This window comes from Lissotriton helveticus, chromosome 6 (genome assembly GCF_964261635.1).
Source record: "Lissotriton helveticus chromosome 6, aLisHel1.1, whole genome shotgun sequence".
NCBI classification, from domain to species: domain Eukaryota; kingdom Metazoa; phylum Chordata; class Amphibia; order Caudata; family Salamandridae; genus Lissotriton; species Lissotriton helveticus.
Window position 1 is genome coordinate 1,496,158,328 of NC_136067.1, and position 27,274 is coordinate 1,496,185,601.

Genomic DNA, 27,274 nt, shown 5'->3' on the forward strand with positions numbered 1-27,274 from the left:
AGAAACGAACAAGAGGCCCCCAACGGAATAAGAAGTTTTTAAAATCGCCCAGGAAGATGTCCGCCATTCTCTCCATGCTCAATAGCTCCCACAGTCTCGGGTGCCACAATGATATCGCCGGGGCGTGTGATTTCTTCCATGCCGCCGCCAGTGTAAGCTTAGCCGCTCCTAAGCATAGCCATTGAATGCGCTTGTCCGCCTTAGTTTGATGTTCCAGCAGTGGGTCTCGGAGGCCCAGTAGTACATGGGCCACCGAATCTGAAATCGGATATCCCAAGATCTCCTTGATGTGGGCGAGGATCTCCGTCCAGAAGGGCCTAATGATTGGACAGTCCCACCAAATGTGGTGGAAATCTCCCAGTAGGCCACACCCTCTCCAGCATCTATCCGAAGAGGCAGGGAATATACGGTGAAGTTTGACTGGATATAAATACCAGTCATACATAGTCTTCAAATGGGCTTCCCGAAGGCGCACGGAGTGGTTGTGCGTGGCTACATCCCTCCAGAGGTACCTCCATTCTGTATCAGTGATGTCACGGTCCAAGAGCACCTCCCATTGTCCCATGTACCGAGGGCGCGGGGCGACCGTGGTGGTCAGAAGCAGACCGTATAGGAAGGAGATCGTCCCCCTCATCGTAGACGTGCGTAGTAAAAAGGACTCGAAAGGAGAAGGAGGACGCGTAGCGGCCTCGCCGACTCCTGGTGATGTCGCCCAATGGAAAAGCTGGGCATGGTGATAGCGCTCAGTGACCGGGAGTCCATAGTCGCGCATGCAGTTGTGAAAGGTGAGGGGGGCCCTCCCGTGAAACAAATGCGTAAGCGCCCTACATCCCCCCTCTCGCCACTGCCGAAAGGGTCCCTCCTGCGAGGCCAGTGGAAAGGCAGGGTTAAAGTGAATGGGGGAGAAGGGAGACGGAAATGTGGTCCAACGTTCGTCGCCAGCGACCGAGTCCCACACCTTCAGAACCGTGCCAGTGGGAGTGCTAATGTAAGCATTCCTCGGGCGGTCCACTTTGGGCTTCCAGATCAAATCCCAGATGGACCTCCCCGCCACGGCCCTGTCCATATGCAGCCAGTGTTTCTCTGAGAGCTGCTGGGACCATTCCACTATCACTCGCAACTGCGCGGCCTTATAGTATAAGAGCAGGTCAGGGAGCCCCACGCCTCCCTCTCCCCTCGGTCTGCGCAGCGTCGTAAAAGGAATTCGAGCCCGACCCCCCCTGCCAGACAAATTTCAGCATCAGCGTCCTCAATTTGCGGAAGAAGGCCAGGTCAATAGGTATAGGGAGGGCCTGAAAAAGGTATAAAAATTTAGGCAGGAGTACCATTTTAAGAGCATGGATCCTGCCGAGCCATGAAAGGAATTTTGGCTGCCAGCGATCTAGATCACATCGTATCGAAGCCAGCAGAGGGGGAAAGTTGGCCGCAAATAGGGACCCCACAGTAGGTGTGAGGCGCACTCCCAGATATATCAGGGAGGTGGAGGCCCATGGCAGGGGTGTCAGTAAACGCACCCGGTCGACCTCCGCAGAGGACAGGGTCAGGTTCAGGATGTGTGACTTGTCAAAGTTGACCCTGAAGCCCGCCACCGCTTCAAAGCGGGAGAGCTCCTCTTGAATAGGCGGTAAAGACTGGAGTGGATCCCCGAGGGACAGCAGGACATCGTCCGCAAAGAGAGAAATTTTGTGCTGTTCCCCTGTGAAGGGGAGTCCCGTGATGCGGTCATTCTCCCGTATCGCCAGGGCCAGGGGTTCAATACTTAAGGCAAAGATGAGAGGGGAAAGGGGACATCCCTGTCTCGCACCTCTGGAGTGAGGAAAGCTGGCAAATCGATGACCGTTAACCAGCACTCTTGAGGTAGGACGATTATAGTTCGCACGAATCATCGTGAGGAAGTGGTGCGAAAAGCCAAAGGCGGATAAGGTGCGGAACAGAAACCCCCAGTCCACCCGGTCGAAAGCCTTTTCGGCATCTAGACCCACCAGCACGGCTGGGATGCGGAACCTGGAGGCCTTCTCTATCAAATGCATCACCCTCCGCAAGTTGTCATGGGTTTGCCGACCTTTAATAAAGCCTGACTGGTCCGGGTGGATAATGGCCGGCATCAGGTCTTGCATCCGGCGGGCGATGATAGAGGAGTACAATTTAGCATCCACATTCAACAGGGCTATGGGGCGGTAGGAGGCACACCTGGAGGGATCCTTCCCCTGTTTGGGGATCACGGTGATCATAGCCTCTGCCATAGTGCCAGAGGTCTCCCCTGTGGCCGCCATTTCGTTGAAGAGCGAGACCAGGTAATCAACTAGCTCAGAGGCAAACGACTGGTAGAAATAGGCGGTGTATCCATCCGGCCCAGGAGCCTTATTAGGCTTCAAGGCCTTGATCGCCTCAAGGACCTCCTCCCTAGTGAAGGGAGCCGTCAGACGTTCGTTGCTACTGACAGAGACCTGCGACAAGGAGAGGCCCGACAAAAAGGCGTCCTGTGCATTAGGGTCAAGCGAGTCACCAGCATATAGTGCCGCATAGAACCGGCCAAAGAGATCTGCCTTATCTCCATCCCGGTGATGCACCGAGCCTCCCGGATCCTGAATCCCCCCTATATATTCCCTCTCCCGCTTCTTTCGAAGCTGGCGTGCCAGGTGTCGGCCTACTTTGTTCCCTTGAGCGTACGATCCTCGACGTAGTCGTAGGAGGGCAAGCTCAGAGCGGTTGTTGTAATGCGCCTTCAGCTTCCCCCTGACAGCCGAAAGTGGGCGAAGTGTCACACGGAAAGGGTTCAGTTTGTGAGCCCGTTCCAGACCCTCGAGCTCCGCCTCCAGCTTCTCCCGCTCAACCCTCCGCAAGCGGTTAAGGGCCGCATTAAGACCTATGCAGGTGCCCCTCAGGGAGGCCTTACAGGCGTCCCAAGTGTTGAACACAGAGGTGTCCGAGCTCGGGTTAAGCGCCAAGAACTCCCGAATGGCCTTTCTGAGTTCCCTACAGGAGGCGTCGTCTCGCACAAGCGCAGCCGGGAAGTACCACTTCCGATATCCATCCCCCCTCGGTGACCATTGCAGCAGAAGTACCAACAGGCTATGATCCGAGACAGAGAGCGTGAAAATCTTAGAATCGCGGACATCCCCCCTGAGGGCTTGGCTCAAAAACACATAATCTATGCGGGAATATGTATGATGTACGTGGGAGAAGAAGGTATAGTCCCTAGTCTGTGTGTGGACAGCGCGCCAGGCATCTATGAGTCCCATCTCCCCCATCCTGTCTTTAGTCGTGGTGAAAAAAATACCAGATTCCGTCCTCTGGGCCCGGGAACTGTCTAGAGCGTGGTCCCACACCATATTAAAGTCCCCCATGGCAACCAGATGTCCCTCAACAAAGCTCCCCATCCTATCTAATAATCCCTGGACATAGTTATTTTGCTGGGCATTAGGCACATAGACAACCACAAATGTACACAGTCGACCACAAAGCATCCCCTTGACCATCAACCACCTGCCGTCTTTGTCACCACTCACTCCCATAGGCTGGAATTGAATGGAGGCCCGAAACAGCAGAGCCACCCCCCTGTGCTTAGAGGAGGCAGAGGACCTATAGATGAGAGGATATTGTTTATGACGAAGCCAGAGCTCGTCCCTACGGGCTAGATGGGTCTCCTGGAGGCCCACGATATCTAAGTGATGGTCCAGCAGATATTTCCACAGTTTTTGTCGTTTCTGCGGGGAGTTAAGACCTTTTACGTTCCAGGTGCCTATACTAAGAGGCATAAGGATATGTCAGGCCCCCCCGCTCCACAGCAGCTAGATCCACAAGTCCCTGCATTCCCCAGTTCACGCAACTCCCACACTTTCTCACGACAGGCGATGCACCCAGCTCACCCCGAGGTAAGTCCCTCCCACACCACCACCCTCCCCAGCTCCAAGACTCCAGCGGCCAAGACTTCCAGACACAGCGACTAAGAGGTCTCCCTGGAGCACCATACGGAATGACAGATGCCATCCAGAACCTGCAATATACAGCCCGCAACCCATCCTCCCGGACAGTAAGCAGCCAATCGTCGTCACCACCAACAGTCCCACCAAAACACCCACCCCAGTCAGACCACCCCTTCATCTCCCTCCCCACCCCTCCCCGACCCCCCAACTCCCCAAAGACCCAGGACAAAAACAAACAGAGTCCCGAAAGAAACATACCCTGACGGAAGCTCCCCTGGGGGTGTGGACGGGGACCAAACATCGGATCTCCCAAGGCCGAAGGGCGGGGTGTCTTCTCGAAAAGTACATACATAACCCTGGTACCTGAATGTGCGTGCCCCTCCGGCACCAAGGTGAGCTGCCCGAAGATCAGGCCGCCCCAGAGCTCTGCTGCGACGGCGCCAGCGTGGCAGAGGCCACTGACGCCACTGCACTCCCACGCTCCTGCAGGCTAGTCGTGTGGTCAGGCCTCCTGCGGCTCGTCTCCGGTCCCACTCTGTGCCAAGACGAGGAACGGTGTCGTCTCCGTGGTGAAGGACTGCGATGTTCCGGCGCCGGTGTCTCCTCCTCAATCCCCAGGAGTGCCTTCGCTTCCCGGAGAGATCAAATCTGTGCCAGTCTATTCTGCCAACGGAAGACTATGCGGAAGGGGTGGCCCCACGAGTAGGAGATGTTGTGCTCTCTCAAATAAGCAGTGACCAGTCGAAACTCGCGCCTCTTCTGGAGCGTCGAAGCGGCTAAGTCCTGATAAAGCTGAGGAAGATGGTCCCGGAATTGCAGGGAGGGAATGTCCCGCGCCTTCCTGAGGATTCGTTCCTTGAGTTGGAAATCGTGCACACACACAAGTATGTCAGGGGGAGGGCCCCCATTCCGCCTGGGCAGCCCCACTCTATGGACTCTATCCATTCTGATGTCCTGCACATCTTCCTCGTCCAAAATCTGAAGAAAGAGCGCCTGCACATATCCCCTGAGATCTCCCGCTTCGCCATCCCAAGGGACCGCTCGAATGCGGATGTTATTCCGGCGGGAACGATTCTCCAGATCCTCAGCGTGGGCCTGCAGATCTAAGTTCTGTTCCATGAGCCCGAGCACGTCCTGTTGTAGCAGGTGGACATCATTGGCCATGCTGAGGTCATGGTCTTCCAGAGTGGCCACTCTCTCCCCAAGACTGTCGACATCCCTCCGCACCTCGCGGAGATCCGAAGTTAGCTGGGTTCGGAACTCGGCAATATCATCTTTGATGGAGGCGAAGAGTTCCTTCATGAAGGCCTTAGTAGCTGGGGCCTCATCGTCAGACCTCCCCGGAGACGCGCTAGGGCCGGGGGAGGCCGGGGGCTGAGAGCCCTTAGCTGACCCATCCTTGCCAGGCTTCCCCTTGCGTAGGGAGGTGGCCATCGTTGCTGCAGTCCACCACCGGTGGCAGGTCAAAAGATCGGTGCACAGGGGAGCAGAGTTCACCAGAGCCTGCCGTCAGAACCAGGCGGAGGCACCGCCCAACAATCTCCAGCCGCCCCCCCCGGCGCCCCAATGTCAAAGATAAAGCAGGTGTCTCTAGCCTGTAAACCTCGACGCCCCAGCACACAGGAAGTGCACCCCGGGAAGGCAGGCGCGTGGCGGCGTGTTAGCAGCAGGCCTGCCGGAGGTCTCAGTGCCAGCCAGGTCTCCCGGGCGTGTGAGCCGATCGAAGCGCCCCCTCCACAGGACGCAGGCACGTCGCTATGTCCAGGTGAGGGAGAGCCGCCTTCTGGGCACAACCTTTCTCTAGGAGACCCTCAAAGGGCCCCAAAGCCTCAGCAGCCTGACACAGCGTTACGTCACCGGATTCCCGGTCGATCTGCGTACCTGCAGCCTTCTCCGTCACTGTCCTGTAGCAGGGCTCACCGCCGATGGGCCGAGCGCTCGCACTGTCCTGTGTCTCCTCTCAGCCACCAGCAGCCGTGTCAGCCGATCAGGCACACTCTGGTCCAAGCAGGGGCCTCTGAGCGTTCCACCCCGTGACCGCCTCTGCTCTCCACTGAAGGGGCCAATCGTCTCCCCTCGGGGCCGTCCCAGCTGCCGTGCACTGTCCAGGCTGCTGCGCGGAGGGACGGACCCCAGAAGCAGCGCAGACTGACTCGCGGACCAGGCCTCAGTCCCCGGCCTCAATTAGGCCGCCGGCCGTGCCGTAGGGCCCGCGGGCGATAGGCTCCGCCCCCTCCCGGAGCTCAAGGCCACGGCTCCACCCGGGTCCGTTCTCGCTGCCGCTTGGCCCCTGTAGCGTTCCGCGGCAAAGATTAGGCGGCACCAATTACCACCGTTCGCCGAGTGCCACTAGAGCTCCTCGCAGCTCAGTCCGGCGCTGCAGCTCTCAGCGCTTCACAGGCCTCGAGGATCGCCGCCAGCTCCGATCCCACGAGCTTGCTCCGATCCCACGACCTCGGGCACTAGGAGTGTCGGAGCTCACTCCGCCGCCAGCCACCGCTCACTGAAGGCTCCGGAGCGACTTATAGCCCAGAGGAGCTCCTGGGGTCAACGCTGGACAAGGCTATGTAAGGCCCGGCGCCGGAGGGGACAAGAAGCACGTCCTACTCCGTCGCCATCTTGGCCACGCCCCCCCTAAACAATCTTTTACTTGACAATAATCTATTCCAGCATTGCACAGAGGAGACTCACAACAAAGGAGCTACCTTGGATGCCATCATGGCACAGCGAGATGCAATCACGATTGACTACATTCTTCCGGTGGACTGGTCGGACTATCATATGATCCTATTCCATATCAACCAAAAAGTGCTATCCCGGCTCCCCACACAAGACCCACCCAAATGGTCTAGAAATTTCACCAAGATTCCACTGGATGTTATGGAAGAGAGGCTAAGTACGCTACTCCCCAGAGGCAACGAGCTTCTCTCTACAACAGATCTCACCTCGCTCTACAATTCGAGCATGGGGGCCTGCTGGATCAACTAGCTCCTTTGAAAGAAATAAAAAGCAGAGCCATCCCTTTCAGATCATGGTTTGACTCCGACATTAATGGAGAAAGGAGACAATTAAGAGCAGTTGAAAGACGCTGGAGGAATAATCCTACCATTATCCACCGCGATCAACTCAGATCAGTCCGGAAGAAGTACAACAACCACATCAAAGAAAAAAAATCCACGTTTTCAGCTCCGCTCTGGACAATGCAAAGAACAGACCCAAGGAGCTCATCAATATCATCAGACAACAAACATCCAAACCAGCCACGATAACCGTTCAGGAATCCAAAGAGCTTTGTGATAACTTTGCCCATTTCTTCAATGATAAGATTTCCAAGCTCGAGCTCTCTCTGGTACATAACCGCCCCCCCTTCTCAATAACGGCACAACTGGATCCCTCAACACTGCTCCTACACCCCTCACCAAACCCTGGTTACTCTTCCACCCCATCCCTGAAGCGGAGATAATCAACTTGAACTCCAATGCCAAGCCCTCCGGGCACGTTTTAGACCATTTTCCTACGCAAATGACCAAAAAACTGAAATGCGCCCTAGCCCCACTTTGATGCAAGATTATAAACAGTTCCCTAAATAACGGAATTGTTCCAGACTGCCTCAAAGTAGGTCAAGTCACCCCTCTGCTGAAAAAACCTGGCCTTGATACATCAGATCTGAACAGCTTTATACCCGTCTCCAACCTCCCTCTTCTAGCCAAAATCCCAGAAAGATATGTACTACAACAACTAACGCAACACATGTAGAGTATCAACTTTCTTGACTCATCAATCTGGCTTCAGGTAAGGCTACAGCACAGAAACCGCAATCCTCAACATCATCGACGACATCCACAAATCTCTCGACTCTGATCAATGCTGCCTCCTCATTCTCCTCAACCTATCGGCTGCATTTGATACAGTAGATCACAAACTCCTCATCAAAGCTCTTCTAGAGAGGGCGGGGCTCGATGAGATAGTCCTCAAATGGTTCTCCTCCTTCCTGCACAACCGCTCCCAGAGAATCAAAATCAACAACTTTGAATCGGACCTACACCCAATCAACAGGGGAGTCCCTCAAGGATCAATGCTCTCCCCTCAACTATTCAACATCTACATGCAACCCCTCACTACCCTTCTCAAAGAAGCCAACATACCCTTCCATCTCTATGCCGATGATACGCAGATCTACTTAGAAATCTCATCTGCGAATGACATTCAACGACTCAATGGCATAATGAAGGAAGTGCAACTTTGGTTGACTAGCAATCATCTAAAACTGAACCCTGACAAAACTGAACTACTCCTCATATCAAACAAAGCAGAGAACCCCCAAATGGTAGATTGGCTAAAAACTATAGATGCTCTCAATGGAAACCTCACCCTGGCGGACTCTGTTAAATCACAAGGTATCACGCTAGACCCGAAACTGGACATGACTAATCATATAAAGAACTCATCTAAGAGCGCCTTCCTGAACCTAAATTTATTGAACAAAATTAAACCTTTCATCCCTCCCAAAGATCTCAAACAAACCACTCAATCTTTGGTGCAGTCAAGACTAGACTGTGGTAATGCTACCCTCACAGGAATTCCAAAACCACGTCTTGCTCCCCTTAAAACACCCTCAACGCAGCTGCCAGAATGGTCACTGGACTCAAGAAATACGAGCACATCTCACCGGCACTCAGAAAACTCAAATGGCTCCCTGTCGAAATGAGGGCCAGTTTCAGAACTGCTTGCCTTACGCACAAAGCCCTACACAAAGGCAAACCTGAATACCTGGCTGCCAAACTAAAAAAAGCAGGTCAGAACAGGAACCTCAGAAGCTCAAACACCCTAATACTCATTCCACTGAAAGTTCGTAAACAAAAAACAGCGGCCAGATCATTTGCAGGAAATGCGCCCAAAATATGGAACTCTATTCCTCCCCACATCAGAACTAACCCCTCCTTTATATGTTTCAAAAGCCAGCTCAAAATCCTGTTCCTCGATCGTTCCAGAGTGAACAGATAGGAGCTGCTGGAGCGCTAAATAATTGACTCCGTACTTGGCTGGCACTACGCCAGCCAGCCCTTCTCTGGCACTGTGTCATCTCAGCTTTTGTACTCCAAGATTGTCTCCATCTTTGTATTTGTGTTTTTACATGTCCTATAACTGTTGTAAAGCGCTCCGATACCCACCGGTCAGGCCAGCGCTATGTAAAACTGAAAAAAAAAAGGTGGTTACAAGGAAGAGAGGCTCCACTGTCTGAACCCAAAACGTGCGCTTTCCTTTTACCTGAAACGCACACAACAGTTCCGGGTGGACGACCAACTTTTTGTTGGCTACGTGGGCGCTAAGAAGGGACGGGCGGTGTACAAACGGACCATCTCTCGGTGGGTCGTTTTGTGCATCAAGTTCTGTTATTCCTTGGCTAAAAAGGATCCTCCTTAGGGGCTGCGCGCCCATTCCACTCGGGCCACGGCGGCTACTACTGCCCTGGGACGAGGCGTCCCTTTGCAGGACATTTGTCAGGCAGCTACGTGGGCCTCGCTGCACACGTTTGCCAAGCACTACTGCCTTGACAGCCAAGTCCGGAGGGATGGCATCTTTGGCCGTTCGGTTCTCCTGGACTTTCTGGTGTGATCTTGGTTCGCAGACCCACCACCGGGGTTGGTATTGCTGGGGTATCTATTCTAAGGTAAGGAATCTAACTAACGTGTTTCTTTCAGATGTGCAAGTTACTTACCTTCGGTAAAAAATTATCTGTAAGAAACTTTAGTTAGTTAGATTCCTTACCGCCCCACCCATCCTCCCCGTTCTGCGAACCGATATCTAGGGTTAAGGTCATCCCTTTCAGGGCCCTAGTTTCATGGCATCAGTGTCGGTTTCTTGCATGGCTCTGCGTTCCTGGTGCAGAAAGCTATGTACAGGGTGGCGTCTAAGTACTCCGACGACGTCATCCCGGCGATCACAACGCCGACGGACGGGGAGCCGCAGACGACGCCAACCGACGCGCAGGGATACTGCTGACGCCTGGGGGTTATTCTAAGGTAAGGAATCTAACTAACTAATGTATCTGAAAGAAACAGGTTAGTATTAGATTCCTTACCTTAGAATATCCCCAGGCGTCAGTCTGGATCCGGAAACTTTTGCGTAGCAGTACCCCTGCGCGTCGGTAGGCGTCGTCTGCAGGCGTCCCCTGCGGCTCCGCGTCCGTCGTCGGCGTCGTGCGCCGTGATGACGTCGCTGGAGTATATAGACGCCGCCTCCGCGCGCTGACGTCAGTTCTTCTTTTTTCCGCGCCAGTTAGCGCAGATCCGAAGAGCAGTACTCCGGTCTTTTGACCAAAGTTTTTTGATTACTCTAACTCTTTAGGTGCCGGTAGGATGCCCGGTTTTAAAAGTTGTGACGGGTGCGACCGCCTGATGTCGGTCACCGACCACCATCGACTCTGCCTCCGGTGCCTGGGCGCCGACCACGACGTGGAGTCCTGCGTCGACTGCCGGGCCTTGACGGGTAAGGCTAGACGGGAGCGGTCCCGCAAGCTGCTCGAGCTCCGGCTGTCGGCCCCGCGTCGGGAGCGGTCCCGGTCCGGCCGGAGGTCGAGGGAGCGGTCGAGAGAACGATCGCGGAGCCGCCACGAGCGCTCCGGAAGTCGTCACCATTCCTCCGGTTCCTCAGGTAAGCGACACAAGAAGTCGTGGCGTCGTCATCGCACCCCCGACTCCTCCCGACGCTCGCGCGATGCGGCCGGGGGTTCGGGTAGCCCCGCGGCCCCGCGTGGGTCGCCGACGCTGCCTGCTCCATACCCGTCGGTCCCTGGGCAAGGCGCGTCGCGCAAGGAGATAGAGGAGTTCCTCATGGCCATGAGGGCGCTGTCTCCTCCAACGGGGCCTACGGCGCCTGCGGGCCCGGTGGTCCCGTCCGGGGGCCCGAGCGGTTCGGGTGCTCCTGCACCGACGCCGTCGGGTGCTCCGGCCCCGACGCCGCCGGCGGCTCCAGCCCCGGCGCCGCTGGGCCCTTCTGGGTCGTCGCCGGCTGGTCAACCGGCCTCTCCGGCACCGATTCCATCGGGGCAACCCGTGGTGCCGCCTCCGCGCGGCGCCGTGACTCCGACGCCGGTTCCGGCCGGCGTCGGGGCTCCGGCGCCGGCTCAGTGCGGCGCCACCCCCATTCCCTCTCCTATTCCGGCCGCGGAGTCGGACCGGCGTCGTCCGACGCCGAGTCCGGCGCCGATGGGGCCCATTGACCCCGAGGAGCCGGTCTACATCGTTGAATCACTATATGGTGATGATGAAGATTATGGAGAGGGTTGGGAGGGGTCTGAGGACCCTCTGTCACGCGAGTGTCAGTACGACGTGGACTGGACAGGTGACTTGGGTGATGCCAGTGGTCTGGACGACTCTCCTAACCCTGGTTTTGTCTCGCCTCCCACTGTGGCGTCGGAGGCTGGGGCTGCTTATTCTGTGGTGCTGATGAGGGCTGCCAAGGCCTTGCGCCTTGAGCTCCCTGTCGCTAAAGTGAAGCCTAACATCCTCACCGAGGTCTTCAAACCGCAGTCATGCCCGCAGGAGCCTCTGCTGCCGTTCAATGAAGCCTTGACGGACGTTCTTTTGGGCACGTGGTCCAGGCCCGCTTCAGGTTCGCCTGTTGATAGGAACGTTGCCAGGCGCCACCGTCCGTGTTCGGACGACCCTAAGTTTCTGTCCACCCATCCCACCCCTGAGAGTCTGGTGATCCAGGCCTCAACATCCCAATCCGCATTCCCGTCGGCCCCGCCCGACCGGGAATCTAAGAGGTACGACCAGTATGGCAAAAAGGTCTTCTCGTCCCTGAGTCTGGGACTGCGGTCTTGCAACACCGCATGCCTCTTGGGCCGCTACACCCACTCTCTGTGGGATACGGTCGCGGAGTGTCTGCCGCAATGCCCGCAGGAGGTACGGGACAAGCTCGGCCAGGCTATGGTTGAAGGCCGAGACGCGGCGAGGTATTCCATCAGGTGTGGTCTTGATACGACCGACTCGCTGGGCAGAGCGATGTCCACGACGGTGGCGATTCGTCGCCACGCCTGGCTGAGATCCGCCAATTTTTCGGCAGATGTCCAAAATGCCTTGATGGACATGCCGTTCGATGGCAGTCGCCTGTTTGGCGACAAAGCGGACAACGCGCTTGAGCGCTTCAAGGACTCCAGGGTCACGGCCAAGTCCTTGGGTCTCTCGACCCAGCGCCAGCAAACGGGTTCGTTTCGCTCCTTTCGTGGCCAAGGAAGGGGCGGTCCCACACGTGCTGCCAGCCACGCACCGCAGAACACTTCTCAACGCGGTGGCGGCCGTGGATTCCGCCGTGGCGGCGGTCGGGGACAGCGGCGAGGTCAGGCCACACCTCCCCCCGCAGCAGCCTCCAAATCCTCCTAGTCCGAGCTTTCAGGCCCATGTGACGCCAGTGGGTGGCAGGGTTCGCCATCACCACTCCCGCTGGCGCACTATCACATCGGACAGGTGGGTGCTGCAGCTCGTCCGAAGTGGCTACTCCCTCCCCTTCGAGACCACTCCTCCAGCCATGCCACCGCAGAACCACCGTGTGTCGGGGGACCACTTGACACTTCTGCAGGAGGAAGTTCCGGCCCTCTTGGCCAAGGGGGCCATCGAGCGCGTTCCTGGGCCAGAAGTAGGGTGTGGTTGTTACTCCCACTACTTTCTGGTACCCAAGAAGGACAAGGGGGGCCTGCGTCCTATCTTGGATCTACGGAACGTCAACGGCTTCCTCCGGAAGGAGAAGTTCAAGATGTTGACTTTGGCTCAGGTCTTGGCTGCTCTAGACCCGCAAGACTGGATGGTAGCGTTGGACTTGCAGGATGCGTATTTTCACATCCCCGTCCTGCCGGCCCACCGGCGTTACCTGCGGTTCACGGTAGGCCACGAGCACTTTCAGTTTATCGTGCTCCCATTCGGCCTTACCAGCGCCCCACGGGTGTTCACGAAAGTGATGGCGGTGGTCGCAGCTCATCTGCGCCGGTTGGGGGTTTCAGTCTTCCCCTACCTCGACGACTGGTTGTTGAAGGCGGGCTCGCCCCAGACTGTCGTCCACCACCTTCAGATGACGGCAGACCTCCTGCACGAGCTGGGGTTTTCCATCAATGTGCCGAAATCACACCTGTGTCCCTCTCAAAAGCTCCTTTTCATCGGAGCGGTTCTCGACTCGGCGCAGTTTCAGGTTTATCCTCCGGAACGGCGGGTCCGGGATATTCAGGCTTTGATTCCCATCTTTCAGCCGTTATCCCGGGTCTCGGTCAGGTTGACGCTGCGGCTTCTGGGGCTGATGGCCTCCTGCATCCTTCTGGTGCATCACGCCAGGTGGCGGATGCGGGCTCTGCAGTGGGACCTGAAGTTTCAGTGGGCCCAGCATCAGGGCAACCTCTCCGACCATGTCCTGATTTCGGAGGGCACTGCGAGACAGTTGCAGTGGTGGCTTACGGACCGCGATTGGGTCAGAGGCAGATCCCTCTCCCTTCCCCAACCGGAGCACGTAGTTGTGACGGACGCGTCCCTCCAGGGCTGGGGTGGCCACTTGGGAGAGGCGGAGATCAGAGGCATCTGGTCTCCGGCGGAGTCCCGGCTCCATATCAACATGTTGGAGCTGCGGGCGATTCGCCTAGCACTGAAGGCATTCCTCCCCTTTGTCAACGGGAGTGTAGTGCAGGTGTTCACGGACAACACCACCGCCATGTGGTACTGCAACAAGCAGGGCGGAGTGGGGTCGTGGACCCTTTGCCAGGAGGCTCTGCGCCTCTGGCAATGGCTGGAACGTCAGGGCGTGACTCTGACGGTTCAACGCCTGGCAGGTTCTCTGAACGCCAGGGCGGACGAACTCAGCCGTCGGTGCTCGGTGGATCACGAATGGCGTCTGAACTCGGACGTGGCGAAAGGCCTCTTTCTGCAATGGGGAGAGCCTTGGTTAGATCTATTCGCCACAGAAGAGAACGCGCAATGTCATCAGTTCTGCGCGTTGGAGTTTCCAAGACGGCACTCGCTCGGCGACGCCTTTCGGCGCGAGTGGAGTTGCGGTCTGTTGTACGCCTTTCCGCCTATACCACTTCTGCCCAGAGTGCTGAAGAAGATCAGGCGCGACCGGGCCCAAGTTATCCTTGTGGCTCCGGACTGGGCTCGAAGGTACTGGTATCCCGAGCTACTCAGCATGTCAGTCGGTCCCTCGATCCGCCTGCCCCTTCAGGAGGACCTTCTGTCGCAGCAGCAGGGGACGGTCCTCCACCCGAACCTGTCCAGTCTCCACCTCCATGCTTGGAGATTGAGCGGCGACAGTTGAGGCCATTTGACTTGCCTCCTGAAGTCTGTGATGTGGTTCTGGCAGCCAGGCGTCCCTCCACAAAGTCGGTATACGCCTGCCGGTGGAACAGATTTGTGGCATAGTGCACAGCAAAGGCTGTGGATCCCCTTTCTGCCCCTCTCTCTGAGGTTCTCCTCTTTCTTCTCTCTCTTGCCCAGCAGGGCTCTGCTCTGGGCACTATCAAGGGCTACCTTTCTGCCCTTTCCGCCTTCTTAAGGCTACCTGATCAGCCATCTTTGTTCAAGTCCCCTATTGTAACGAGATTCTTGAAGGGCATCACGCACATGTATCCACCTGTTCCGTTCGTGATGCCTCAGTGGGACTTGAACCTGGTTCTGACTTTCTTGATGTGCGCTCCCTTTGAGCCGCTTCATTCCTGTCCTCTCCGTCTCCTCACTTTAAAGACGGCCTCCCTGGTTGCCATCACCTCTGCCAGGAGAGTGAGTGAGCTCCCGGCTCTTTCTGTCAAACCTCCTTTCATGTCCATTCATCCAGACAAGGTGGTTCTGAGAACTAGACCTTCTTTCCTGCCCAAAGTAGTTTCTGCTTTTCACATCGGGCAGTCCATCACCTTGCCCTCCTTCTTCCCGCCTCCGCATCCTTCAAAAGATGAGGAGCGGCTCCATCGTCTGGACCCAAAACGTGCGCTTTCATTTTACATGGATCGCACACGCCAGTTCCGGGTGGATGACCAACTGTTTGTTGGCTACGTGGGTGAGAAGAAAGGAAGGGCGGTACAGAAACGAACCATATCCCGGTGGGTCGTCCTGTGCATCAAAGCGTGCTACTCTTTGGCTCGGAAGGAGCCTCCTGTTGGGCTGAGAGCCCATTCCACTCGGGCCACGGCGGCTACTACTGCTCTGGGCCGGGGAGTCCCTTTGCAGGACATTTGCCAGGCGGCTACGTGGGCCTCGCTGCACACCTTTGCGAGGCACTACTGCCTGGACAGTCAAGTCCGGAGGGATGGCTTCTTTGGCCGTTCAGTCCTCCAGGACTTTCTGGTGTAGGTTTGTATTGGTTCGCAGACCCACCACCGGGGTTGGTATTGCTGGGGTATCTATTCTAAGGTAAGGAATCTAATACTAACCTGTTTCTTTCAGATGAACAAGTTACTTACCTTCGGTAACGATATATCTGTAAGAAACAGTAGTTAGTATTAGATTCCTTACCGCCCCACCCATCCTCCCCGTTCTGCGAACTGATACCTAGGGTTAAGGACATCCCTTTCAGGGCCCTAGTTTCCATTGGCACCAGTGTTGGTTCTCACTTGGCTCTGCGTGTTCTGGCGCGGAAAAGCTGTGTGCAAAGAACTGACGTCAGCGCGCGGAGGCGGCGTCTATATACTCCAGCGACGTCATCACGGCGCACGACGCCGACGACGGACGCGGAGCTGCAGGGGACGCCTGCAGACGACGCCTACCGACGCGCAGGGGTACTGCTACGCAAAAGTTTCCGGATCCAGACTGACGCCTGGGGATATTCTAAGGTAAGGAATCTAATACTAACTACTGTTTCTTACAGATATATCGTTATCGAAGGTAAGTAACTTGTTCTTCTTACAGATAAATTGTTATCGAAGGTAAGTAACTTGTGCTTTACATCCAGAGGGATCGCAGTTGTGTTTCCACTCTACACACGTCCTCTGTGTGGGTCCTGGATACTTACCATGGGTGGACCTTGTGTCCCTGGCTCCTCTCGGTCTTCTGGTCCACGTCCTGTTCTTCTGCGCAGTTCGCATTCCACTTTCTTAATTTATGGTTTGGTCTGCCCCTGGAGACCACTGTATTTTGAGCTATTTACTTGATTGCATTTTAAGTATTTTTGTGTATTTTGTTGATATCTCCGTGTAGGAGATATACCGATGTGATAGTGATATTGTGTAGTATTAGAGTTCTTTTTGCTAAGCATTTTGGGGTCTCTTTTCATCTGATCTACACTATAGATTAAACTGGTACAACATGCTGCTTAACACTCCATTTTGCAACCACTTTCAGAGCTTTCTATGGTTATGAAAGGCCACTAAAATCCCCATAAGGGTTGCCTGGTTGGTTTAGTGCAAGGTAAACCACTTGAATAAGTGTGCACCATATACTATGCCAGCCTCCTACCCAAAATATTCTGGGATCGTCTTTATGAGTGGAAATGCTCACTGTTCACGAATTCATAAAAGATTCCCTTGATGTAAAGGATTAGAAGTAAATATGTTTTCCTTTTCTTTTTTAGGTCGTATCAATGCTTTTTACATCAATTGCAAAGCTGACTCCTGAGGTAAGTCTTGTATGCATCAATATATCATAGTGTATTCATTCCATTTGTTGCTGCTATCGTGCCTTGTGATATTTAAGAGGTGTCTGAACATTGAAATAGAAATATATCAGATCATATAAGGCAATGTAGTGTTCCCCCTTATATCTTTTCTATTTCCTCATTTCTTCCTGCTCATGTTGATAATCACTTTCCACAGTTCTGCCTGCATGTTTGATCTTCACCAAATCTGAAATGGTTTGTCTTCGTATCCGATAGGGACTTCTAGCTGCAGATTCCTTATCTTTGAATTATCCCCAGGGGTCAGACTACATCTGGAATTCTTTTCTTGTGCAGGACCCCTGTGCACCAGTAGGTGGCGCTTTTCAGTTCAAGTGGCTTAGTTGGTGTCATCCACGCCAAAAGTGAAGTTTGTGGTGCCTATGTGGCCACCACCCAGGCTCACTGACTTCAATTCTTTTTTTCTGTGGCAGTCAGTGCAGATCCAGGAAGAGCTATCCCTTAGTTACTTTTGACTAAGCTGTTTTCTATGTTTTATCAAAGTCTTTTGAGGTCTTACGTCCTTGTGTGGCAGGAATATCATCACGAAAGGCTGTCTAAATGCCCTGAGACGCCTTTCACAGACCGATGTCGGTGACGGACCCTCATTGTCTTTACCTCTGGTGCCTCGAACGGGACTGTGACCCGATGGCCTATCCTGACTGCCGCACCATGAACCCAAAGGCATTGAGGGAGTGCCTCCCTCAAGCTTCTAGCAGCTTGATGCATGTCGCCATGATGATAGAGGTCCTGGTCGAGAGGAAGGTCCCGGGAGCTTTCGCAGAGTCCGAGGTTGTCGTCGCACTCCAAGTCATCGAGTCACTCAGGTATGTCCCACTCCTACAAGTAGAAAAAGTCATAACATGCTTCGATTTTCCTCTCATCCTTCGGCTGACGCTGGAGCATCGCCTCTGGAAGCCTGGCTCCTCGACTGAGGCAGTGCCTGGGCCTACTTCATGCCTCTCTGATTTTTCCGAGGGCTGGAGCGACCCCCATCCAATTAAAAGAATTTTATGACGTCATGGACCTCATATTTTTCCTGCCCGTTTCTCTCTGGCGTGCCTTCTGGCCCAACTGGTTCAGTAGGGGCCTCTATTAGATCCTAGATGGCGGATCCAGGGCAGTCAGACTCAAGGATCCCCAGTTGGATCCGGATTGCCACCTTGACCTTCCCTGGTGCCAGTCCTGAGGCCGATGCTCCCAGCGCCACCATCCCCATCCTCGTTCCTGACTCCGACATGGAGCCGGAAGGGCGTCGTCAGACATCAATTCCGGCGCGAACTGGAGCCATGCCTTCCAGGTCGGAGCCTGAGCCCTATTCCTACAGGCTAGGAATTGGGGTAGAATCAGAGGGGTGGCTGGTCTTGAAGAATACCAGCCTTATGAGGAACAACTGGACTGATGTGAGTATCTGAGTGAAGCCAGTGGACTGGCTACTTCTCCAGATACTGGCATGCTTTCTCCTCCTAATATGGCATGGAGGAGGGAGCTTCTTTCGCATTGGTGGTGCAGAGGGCAGCTGAGGTTCTGGACCTTAGTTTGCCCACGGTGGCAGCCAAGACTAACTTTCTGTTGGAAGTGCTTGCTTCAGCAAGTAGCATGCCACTTCCGAACTGCTTCTTCCTTTCAATTAGACACTTAATAACATCCTGCTTGGGACATGGTCCAAGCCCAGCTCAGTGCTCCTGTAAACAAGACTATTCCCACTGCCTCTGCCCCACTTTAGCGGACCCAAACATCCTCACCCAACACCCCACTTTGGAGAGCTTGGTGGTCCAGGCCTCCACACATCCCACGCTACTCCTGGCACATTTCCAACCACCCCACTGGGCCAGGAATCCAAGAGGCTGGACTCTTAAGGCAAGAAAATGTTTACTTCCACTAGCCTGGTATTGCGCTCAGTGAACACTGCATGCCTTTTGGGCCGCTAATCCCACTCATTGTGGGATACAGTTGTGCAGGTTCTCCCAGCGGACTGTTGGATTTTCTGGAGATGTCATGGATGTCATGGATTCTCTAAGGGGTAATGTCGACAAAGGGGCACCTCAGGCGCTCGTCCTATTGGATCTGTCGGCAGCGTTCGACACGGTGGACCATAACATCCTTCTCCACCGTGTCGAGCAGGCCGGCGTCCGGGGCCTGGCCTCCACCTGGCTTAAATCTTTCTTGTCGGGCAGAACATAGGCGGTTCGTTTAGGCCCTTTCACGGCCGCTAAGTAACCATCCACCTGCGGAGTGCCTCAGGGATCATCCCTGTCTCCTCTGCTTTTTAATCTTTATCTCCAACCACTTATCCACTCCCTGAAGAGGTGGGACATCACCGTCTTTAACTATGCAGACGATCTGCAAATCATTTTTCCCCTCAACACTCCCAATGCAGCTCTCGACTGTCAAACGGTTATGTTACACATTCAGCAATGGATGAATCTTAACCAGCTCAAGCTGAACCCGGGGAAAACAGAGCTAATTCTCCCGAGCAACAGCCCCACCTACTGGGGTCCTCAGTTCTGACCGGTGGAGCTTGGCTCCCCGCCTGCCCCGGCCCCTGCCCCGGCCAAGTCAGCAAAGAGTCTTGGGGTCATCATTGACACGGAGCTCTCCCTCAAGCCTCAGGTGGGTGCTGTCGTGTCATCATGTATGTTCCAGCTAAGAAAAATCAGGAAAGACTCTCACCTCCTTACACCTGAGGCTCTGATACAAGTTTTGATTGCCCTGGTGCTTTCCCGCTTGGATTTCTCAAACTCTGTGTACCATGGCTTACCTAAATCCCTTCTCCACAGGCTCCAAATTGTACAGAACCAGGCGGCTAGATTGGCCTATAAAATCCCGAAATGGCAGTCTGCGAAACCATTACTTCGCAAACTCCATTGGCTGCCGGTTGAACGGAGGGCTGCGTTCAAGATCGGCTGCCTGACATTCAAAGCTGTGTCTGGGACTTCTCCCGCCTTCCTTAAATCCCTGGTCACTCCCTACTGTCCGGTACGCAACCTACGGTCCTCCCATCGCCAGCTCCTAGTTACCCCCTCAATCAAGCTTAAAAAATTTGGCGGCCGTAGATTCGCTCACTTGGCCCCCTCTGGAACCCGCTGCCCCTCCCGCTCAAATCTTCCAACTCTCTTCTGGAATTCAGAAAACTCCTGAAAACCTGCTTTTTCATACAATCTGGCTAGACCCCCGCTCCTACACCTCTCAGCACCCAATCAGCGCCAGGAAACTCATGGTGTCAGAGCGCTATATAAAACCCCCTTAAGATAAGATAAGATGTCTGTGTGGGAGAGAAGGATCTGCTTACTATGGTTACTGCCACTTTTTGCTGTGTTTCACTGGTTTATCGACTAGTCTGGCTGTGGCCCAGCTAACCAGGACCCCAGCCTAGCTGCTTCCTCTCTAAACTGATTGCCTGTACATTAGGTGCACTCCAAATTGGTTACTGGGTTACCCTTGTGAGTCCCTAGTATATGGTACCTTAGGTACCAAGGGCATAGGTACCCCAGAGGCCTACCAGGGGCTGAAGCATGTATTATGCCACCCCTGGAAAGCCTTCCAAATGGCACCACAGGTCTGCTCTTGCAGCCTGGGTACTATAGTATACCTATATCTATCTATCTATCTATCTATCTATCTATATATCTATCTATATATATATATATATCCGAATTACTGCTCGAACGCCACCTCCAGGAATTATTTTTGCAGCAAGCAGACACAGACCCAGGTTTGGTGCAAAGAATGCTTTCGCGTTTTAATCGGCCATTACGCGTTTCACCACCGAGGTGGCTTGATCACATATATATATATTCACTGAAAAAAACCATAGGTTTCAGCCACGTTATAGTTCGGAATTAGCATTTAAAAACGTTAGAAATTCACTGAAAAACAATAGGTTTCACCCATGTTATAGTTACCCGGACATTTCACTCATACAAAACCTTTGAAATTCCCCCGTTATAGTTAGTTCAGCTAACTATAACTCGCGCACCCGCAATGCACTGCTGATGACATCTCATTATGTCATTCATGACATGGTCAGTGACATCACTCATGACATCACTGATGACATCTCAAATGACATCACTGATGACATCACTGATGACATCATCTTTTTGAAAGAGTGGCAGACCTCCTCTGACCCTAGTATTACCTTTGATACACACATTCAAAAATAGGAACTAACATTTTCAAAAAAATGGAGATGCCAATACCAGTTACAAGTTATTTAGTAATTCGAACATCTACATACACATTCACTCGTTCACCAGTAGTTCTGTATAGTCACTCATACATGTACTCACTCATATGTACTCATACACGTATACATCCTGTTACACACCTACACTTATACATAGAGCTATTTACACACATACTCACACATGGAAATAAACTATCAAACATTCATTTACTTGCATATACAGGTCTATACTCGCCACTACACTTATTTCTACAGAAACGTACACATACTTACTCTCTTAAACAATCAGTTATAGAAACACATACTTATTTATAGAGCAACTCTTCCAATCTGTCACGGTCATATATCCTTACTTATATACATCAATACTCACATATACTAATTTAAAACATATGTACTTACTCATAAAGACACTATTGAGGCAGTCATTCAGTTAGTAACACATCCATACAGACACTCATTCAGCCATACAGTCCTGCACATATGCTGTCTTCAAAACACATACAAACAGTGAGTCACTCATTCATGCATCTGTGCGCTAAGTAATACCGTCCACCGAACCATACAGACACTCATTCATCCAAATAATAACCCATATAGACACTCGTGTAGCTACTCACAAAGTGAGACACTGATACAGATATTTACATATTTAAAGATTACTCGCTAATACATGTATTCACTAAGATATACTTAATAAGTCAGTTATGCAATCATTTTTACAAAAAAAACCATCCATTTAGACACTTATTTACCCATTTATTCTTCCATCGGCCTTTAGATATACATATATAAAAAATATTTATTTTTCAGAAAGACACATTCACTAGATGATGCCATCAGTGATGTCAACAGTGATGTCATTTGAGATGTCCTCAGTGATGTCACTGACCATGTCATGAGTGATGTAATATGTGATGTCATCAGCAGTGCATTGCGGGTGCGCGAGTTATAGTTAGCTGAACTAACTATAACGGGGGTTTTGTGTGAGTGAAATGTCCAGGTAACTATAACATGAGTGAAACCTATGGTTTTTTCAGTGAATTTCTAAGGTTTTTTAAATGCTAATTCCTAACTATAACGCGGCTGAAACCTATTTTTTTTCAGTGAATTTCTAAGGTTTTTTAAATGCTAATTCCTAACTATAACATGCCTGAAACCTATGTTTTTTTCAGTGAATATATATATATATGCGCTGGAAAACTAAAAACCCACTTCCTTTACAAAAAAATTGAAAGTTTGCATCTCTGCAGCCTCTCTTATTTTTCACCTTTGTCATCTTCCGCTCAATCAACACAACATCCACAAATACACACACCTACTTGCTACCTTCCTTGGCTGAGCTAATCAGCCTTCTTGGTAACTGCTACCCGTGAATAGCAGTGGGTAATTTGCACACTTCTGTCATTTCTTGCGTCTTTTCTACCACACACTGGGGCACATCTACAAGCCCCTTGCACCACTTTTGCATCATTTTTCCCACTTGCTTGTAAATCTGCCCAACTGTGTGTACTTTATGCACTAGCTTTCTTCCTTAGATGTGGTACTCGTTTCTCTTGCTCCCACTGCGGAATCCAACACCCTATGAGCTGCAAATCCAAAGATCCACTTCACTGACAATGCAGTGGGTAGTTTGCGTCTCTCCAGCCCTTCTTATTTTTCACGTTTTTCAACTTCCACTCAATCTACACATCATCCACACATACACACATCTACTTGCTTCATTCCTTACCTGTGATTATCAACTATTCTTCTATTTTATATTCATATTCAAAGTGCACGCCCTTTATTGAGCCTTTTTGTTGTAACTACTGTTCCAGGAATTCTGCCCCTACACAGAACTGTGCATAAAGACTTAGGACCTCAGTGAATTACGGTGTACCAAAACCCACCTACTACACAAACACCCTACCAGACTAGCAATCAGTGACTCATTGGTTCTTCGTCCTAGAGCAAAAACACCAATGACTAGCCAACCCAGAACATGCAACTTAGATTACATCAAGTAAGGTGGATAACAAGAGCACTCTTTCATTATAGTCTTACACCAGTCCAAAACAAGGAGTAAATAAAGACACGTGCAAGTTTGAAATGTGTATTTCTAACGCCATAATCTCATGCACAGTACCTTAGATAATACAACCAAACATTATCAGAAACAAGGTTGTCAGCATTGTTACTATTCTATAAAATACAAAGGGAAAAAGCATCCTATAATGCTAAAGGTAAACAAATTTAAAATATACCTACATTTCACCCTCCCTACCTAGCAGGTTTATAACTACAGAAAGTCTCATAGGATTACATGGGCAGACCCATACCTCTGGTACTCAGCAGTAGTGGATCACATTGAGTGCTGCACAAACTGTCAAGATACGAATGTTCTCCAACTGTGTGTAACTTTGCCTCCACAATGCATTATAAAACGCGCCAGTATCAGAGGTGGCCACAGCTGCATATGTGTTATGGCCTGAACGTGCGAGGATCATTCTGAATAACAAACACAGTATTCAAGATAACTTTGATGTACCATGCTCTCACTATACACACTAAACTAGCGAGGCAGTCTACAAATGTACCATACCAAATTATTCTCATGTAAAGCAAAATACTCAACCTTCTCTAAACAATATCACAAGTGCATGTCGTGTGCAAAGCAGAGCAGGAAAGCAAAAATTGCGTTTAAGCTTCTAATAAACCCATGCTAACTTAACACGATGTGAGTGCAAGGCTCAGCCCACGACACCCTCCCTCGATCGAAGCACCTGATATAAACGTAGGCGAATTAGGAACGCTGAGTCCAAGCCTAAAAAGCAGAGTCAAGTTCAAATTTGCAAAAAATATTATTCGCTGTTTGATAGAAAACAGTAGCTAAATAATAAAGAATACGTAGAAAAATCAAAGTCTTAATCCAACAGCGTATAAGCACAGTATGTAGCAACAGCCTCCAACAGGATGTCATTGTTCTCATCTGAAAACATTTCAGCCATCCAATTCAATAGTGAGAATGTACATAGTGGAGAAGTGTAGCTCAAGTGGTTGGAGCGGCAGACTCTGATGCAGAGGTCTGGCCCGGACCAGCTTTCAATTCCCCGACTCGGCGGGTCTTGGGCTCAAAAATTCCCCGGACCTAACAATTCTCGCCTCGGTGCCTATTCCAATCATGGAGTCCCACTCTGCAACTCTGGGCAATAACTTGCTTAATCTCCACGACGGGCCCCGCCTCGGCGGGTCTTGGGCTCAAAATTTCCCCGGACCTGACAATTCTCGCCTCGGTGCCTATTCCAATCATGGAGTCCCACTCTGCAACTCTGGGCAATAGCTTGCTTAATCTCCACGACGGCCCCTCGCAGCGGGATGCCTGGCTTTCACCTTGGGGATGCCCAGTAATGGGTTATCTCACAGGGGAATACCAGGACGGGTTCCCAAAGCAAGCGCTTAGAAACCGGTCGGTGATACAGCGCTATATAAATTAATTACATTTCCTCAACGACCGGAGCCTCTATCACCATCGGTGGAAAACTCGGGTCATCTTCAAAGTAACTGCGTGCCAAGAAGTCATGCGCCGCTGCACAAACATTCAAATGTCCCATTATTCCATGTATCGCTGCTAAGGCCATAATCCCGCCGCCAGAACAGAGCAAGTCATGAACCACTAAAGGGCTCATCAGCTGGTCATAATCCGCGGTGGGAGAAACCGTACAGCAGAGACACAAATCCAGGGCCCAGTCGAAATCGCAGCTCAGGCAATGGAAGACAGGTTGAACGCATGTGAAAAAGGAGAATCGAAACGATAATCCATAAGCTGCACTCAATGTAGCAAGAGGCAGCGCTCCATAATAACTAAGCATTCGGTTGCGGACCAGCAACAGCCGGGACATATTGTCGTCTGCTGCAGGATGTGCATCCATATTTAAGTAAACAAATTAATAAAAGCACACCGGCAACTAATGCGAGTATTAACCGGAATCCACCAAAGATGCTGGAAAAAATCGAATGAAAAAATCCCGAAAAGACACCAAATATAGCTTGAAAAGAAGTATCTGAAAGAGACACGTTAGTGATAGATTCCTTACCTTAGAATATCCCCAGCCGTCAGACTGGATCCGGAAACATTTGCGTAGCAATAACCCTGCGCGTCGGTAGGCTTCGTCCGCGGCTGTCGTCGGCGTTGTTAGCGCCGGAATGACGTCACCGGAGTACTTAGACGCCGCCCTTGCGCGCTGACGTCAGTTCTTCTTTTTTCCGCGCCAGCTAGCACAGATCTGGAGAAGCTCTACCCTGTGAGAAGTTGGCCTGGTATATGATGTTCACTATTCTAGTGAGCACCTTGCACCAGTCCAAACAACCTTATGGTGATGGTTGTAAAGTCATCCTTATAGACCAGCTATACTAGTGGTAGCATGGACAAAGCAGTCTTAGGCTAAACTCAAGAGGGCATGTGAAGCCAGCTGTTTTACCATATGTAACCCCTTTAATACCACATGAAAGGACACCACACAGGTTATATATAAAAATATATGTATTTATTACTAAACACAATCCTCTGAACTCTTTATGAGGTCAGAGACACAAGCACATAACAAGTTACTCAAATATCATACGTTAAGTTGCACAAAATACAGTAGAGCCCTAGGGGCACGCAAAACCATATACTAAAATAGTGGTATAAGAAACACGTCAAAAACAAAGGATAGGCCTAGGGAATCGCTGGGGCTACACTGTACTACCAAAGGATAGGAAGTAGGTGGCCCGCGGGATGCGTGTGCAGTTTCTTTACACACACGCGAGTTACCATAGAGTTACCATAGAGTTAGAATGGGAACAAAAGAATTGGAAACTAGTTATTTTAGGTCACTTCCGGATGGACAAGGAGAAAGCTACTTGAAAGTTAGACACTAGGATAGTAAATACCCACAGGAGCACCGAAGTACTCGCGTTACCTCACCCACAGGAAGCGGGTGCATAGGTGTCAAAGTGTGTCGGGTTTCGTCGCTGAATCCTATGGAGCCTTGGAGAAAGATGCTGCAGGCGACCAGGAGAGAAGTGTCCGGTTGGATCCAAGGGCGGATCTAGGATGAAGAGTACATGAAAGCAGAGGGGACAGAGTCTAGGTCACTAGCCAGTGACCAGGAAGGAACCAGGCGATGTCGGGATGCAATCAGGTGATGTCGTGAAGCTTGTCTCTGTAGCCACGTGGACCAGGAGGTGTCGACGACGACCAGGAGCTGGGCATGGACTGTCCGACGAAGGATCTAGCTGTCGGCGGTGTCGGCTTCCGGTTTGGAGTCAACAAGCCTTGGCAAAGGCAACCCACGCAGGAATCGAAGATGACTTCTGGTTTAGACCAGCAAGGTATGATGGGCTTCTCCTTTTCAGGGAAGCAGGGGCCAGTCTGGAGCAACCAGACCAGCGGTGCAAATTGAAAGGTTCGTCGTCACAGAGGCCACTAGCCAACGGGCAAGTGACCGGACAGATGCGTCGAGCAGGAAAATGCAGAATGGCCCCACGCAGAACTCGGGGAGTGTGGAGGGCTGACCTTCGGTGCAGTTGGTGCTCGGGGCTGGGGCTTCTCAATCCCCAATGCACAACTTCGAGGGTACCTCAGAAGTTGCACGGAAAGCAATTGATGGCCGGTCCCACGTCTCGTGTCGCCTCCACGGGTCTCAGCTTTGCTTTGGCTGTGGATTGGGCTGAAGGAAGTCTGGAAGTCCGGGTCTTGTCAGGCTCTGTGTGCGGGCTCCGGCGGGAGCAACGACAAAGCAAACCGTTGATTGCTTGATGGTCCCTGCTTGCACAGGGTGGTCACTCCTTGACCACAAGGGAGATTCTTCAGTCGTCTTCTTGCAAAGTAGATCGTCGAAGGTCCAGAGTTTCGTTTCAGAGTTTCAGTCAGGATAAATCTAAAGTCTTGGGACTCAGCTCCTACCTATATACCAAATCTAGGGGCTGGATTACCTGCTAGGTCCCTCGTATGGGTGGGACCCAGGAAGATGGTGGTACACATCTTTTCCCAGTTCGCGCCAGAGCTGGGGCTGGAGTGCCCCAGCACCGGTTTGAACTGGACTATGCATGGGACACCTTGTGTGCCCCAGGCAGTGTCTCATTTCATTCAGCCCTCCCTGCCCCAATACACTATGGCCTGTCTGGGGTGGTGCTAGCACCTCCCAAGACAGGAAACCTATTGTCCAAGCCTCCCTTGCTGGAAGGGCTCCCAGCAGCAGGAGGTCAGACTTGTGTCTGTGGCAGCAGCATCCATTTTGTGACGCTGGGACTCTACTGAACCATCACCAGGGTTATGAGTCAGCAGGTCTGGGAGAGGGTCACTCTCTTCCTCCTGCCCCTCATCTGTAGCCATGAGCAAGCCCATGTCTGCCCTGTCGACAAATGCTTTGAGTCTGTTGACATGAAGCACCCTGTGGGGGCTTCTGGGAGTCCCAAGGTCCACCAAGTAGGTGACTTCTCCCTTCTGTTCAACTATTGTATGGAGTCCAGACCATTTGTCCTGGAGTGCTGCTGGGGCCACTGGCTCCAACAC

At 52.1% G+C, this 27,274-nt stretch overlaps 1 protein-coding gene across 2 annotated transcripts in view; it reads left to right on the plus strand.

Moving 5' to 3' along the window:
• The window catches only part of USP34 (ubiquitin specific peptidase 34), a 2,681,755-nt gene that overhangs the window by 1,909,715 nt on the left and 744,766 nt on the right, over window positions 1–27,274 (plus strand). For both annotated transcript variants that reach the window (XM_078649291.1, XM_078649292.1), the window contains exon 64: window positions 16,467–16,511. In XM_078649291.1, coding sequence (XP_078505417.1) covers window positions 16,467–16,511 — 45 coding nt within the window. The remainder of the gene's footprint in view (window positions 1–16,466; window positions 16,512–27,274) is intronic.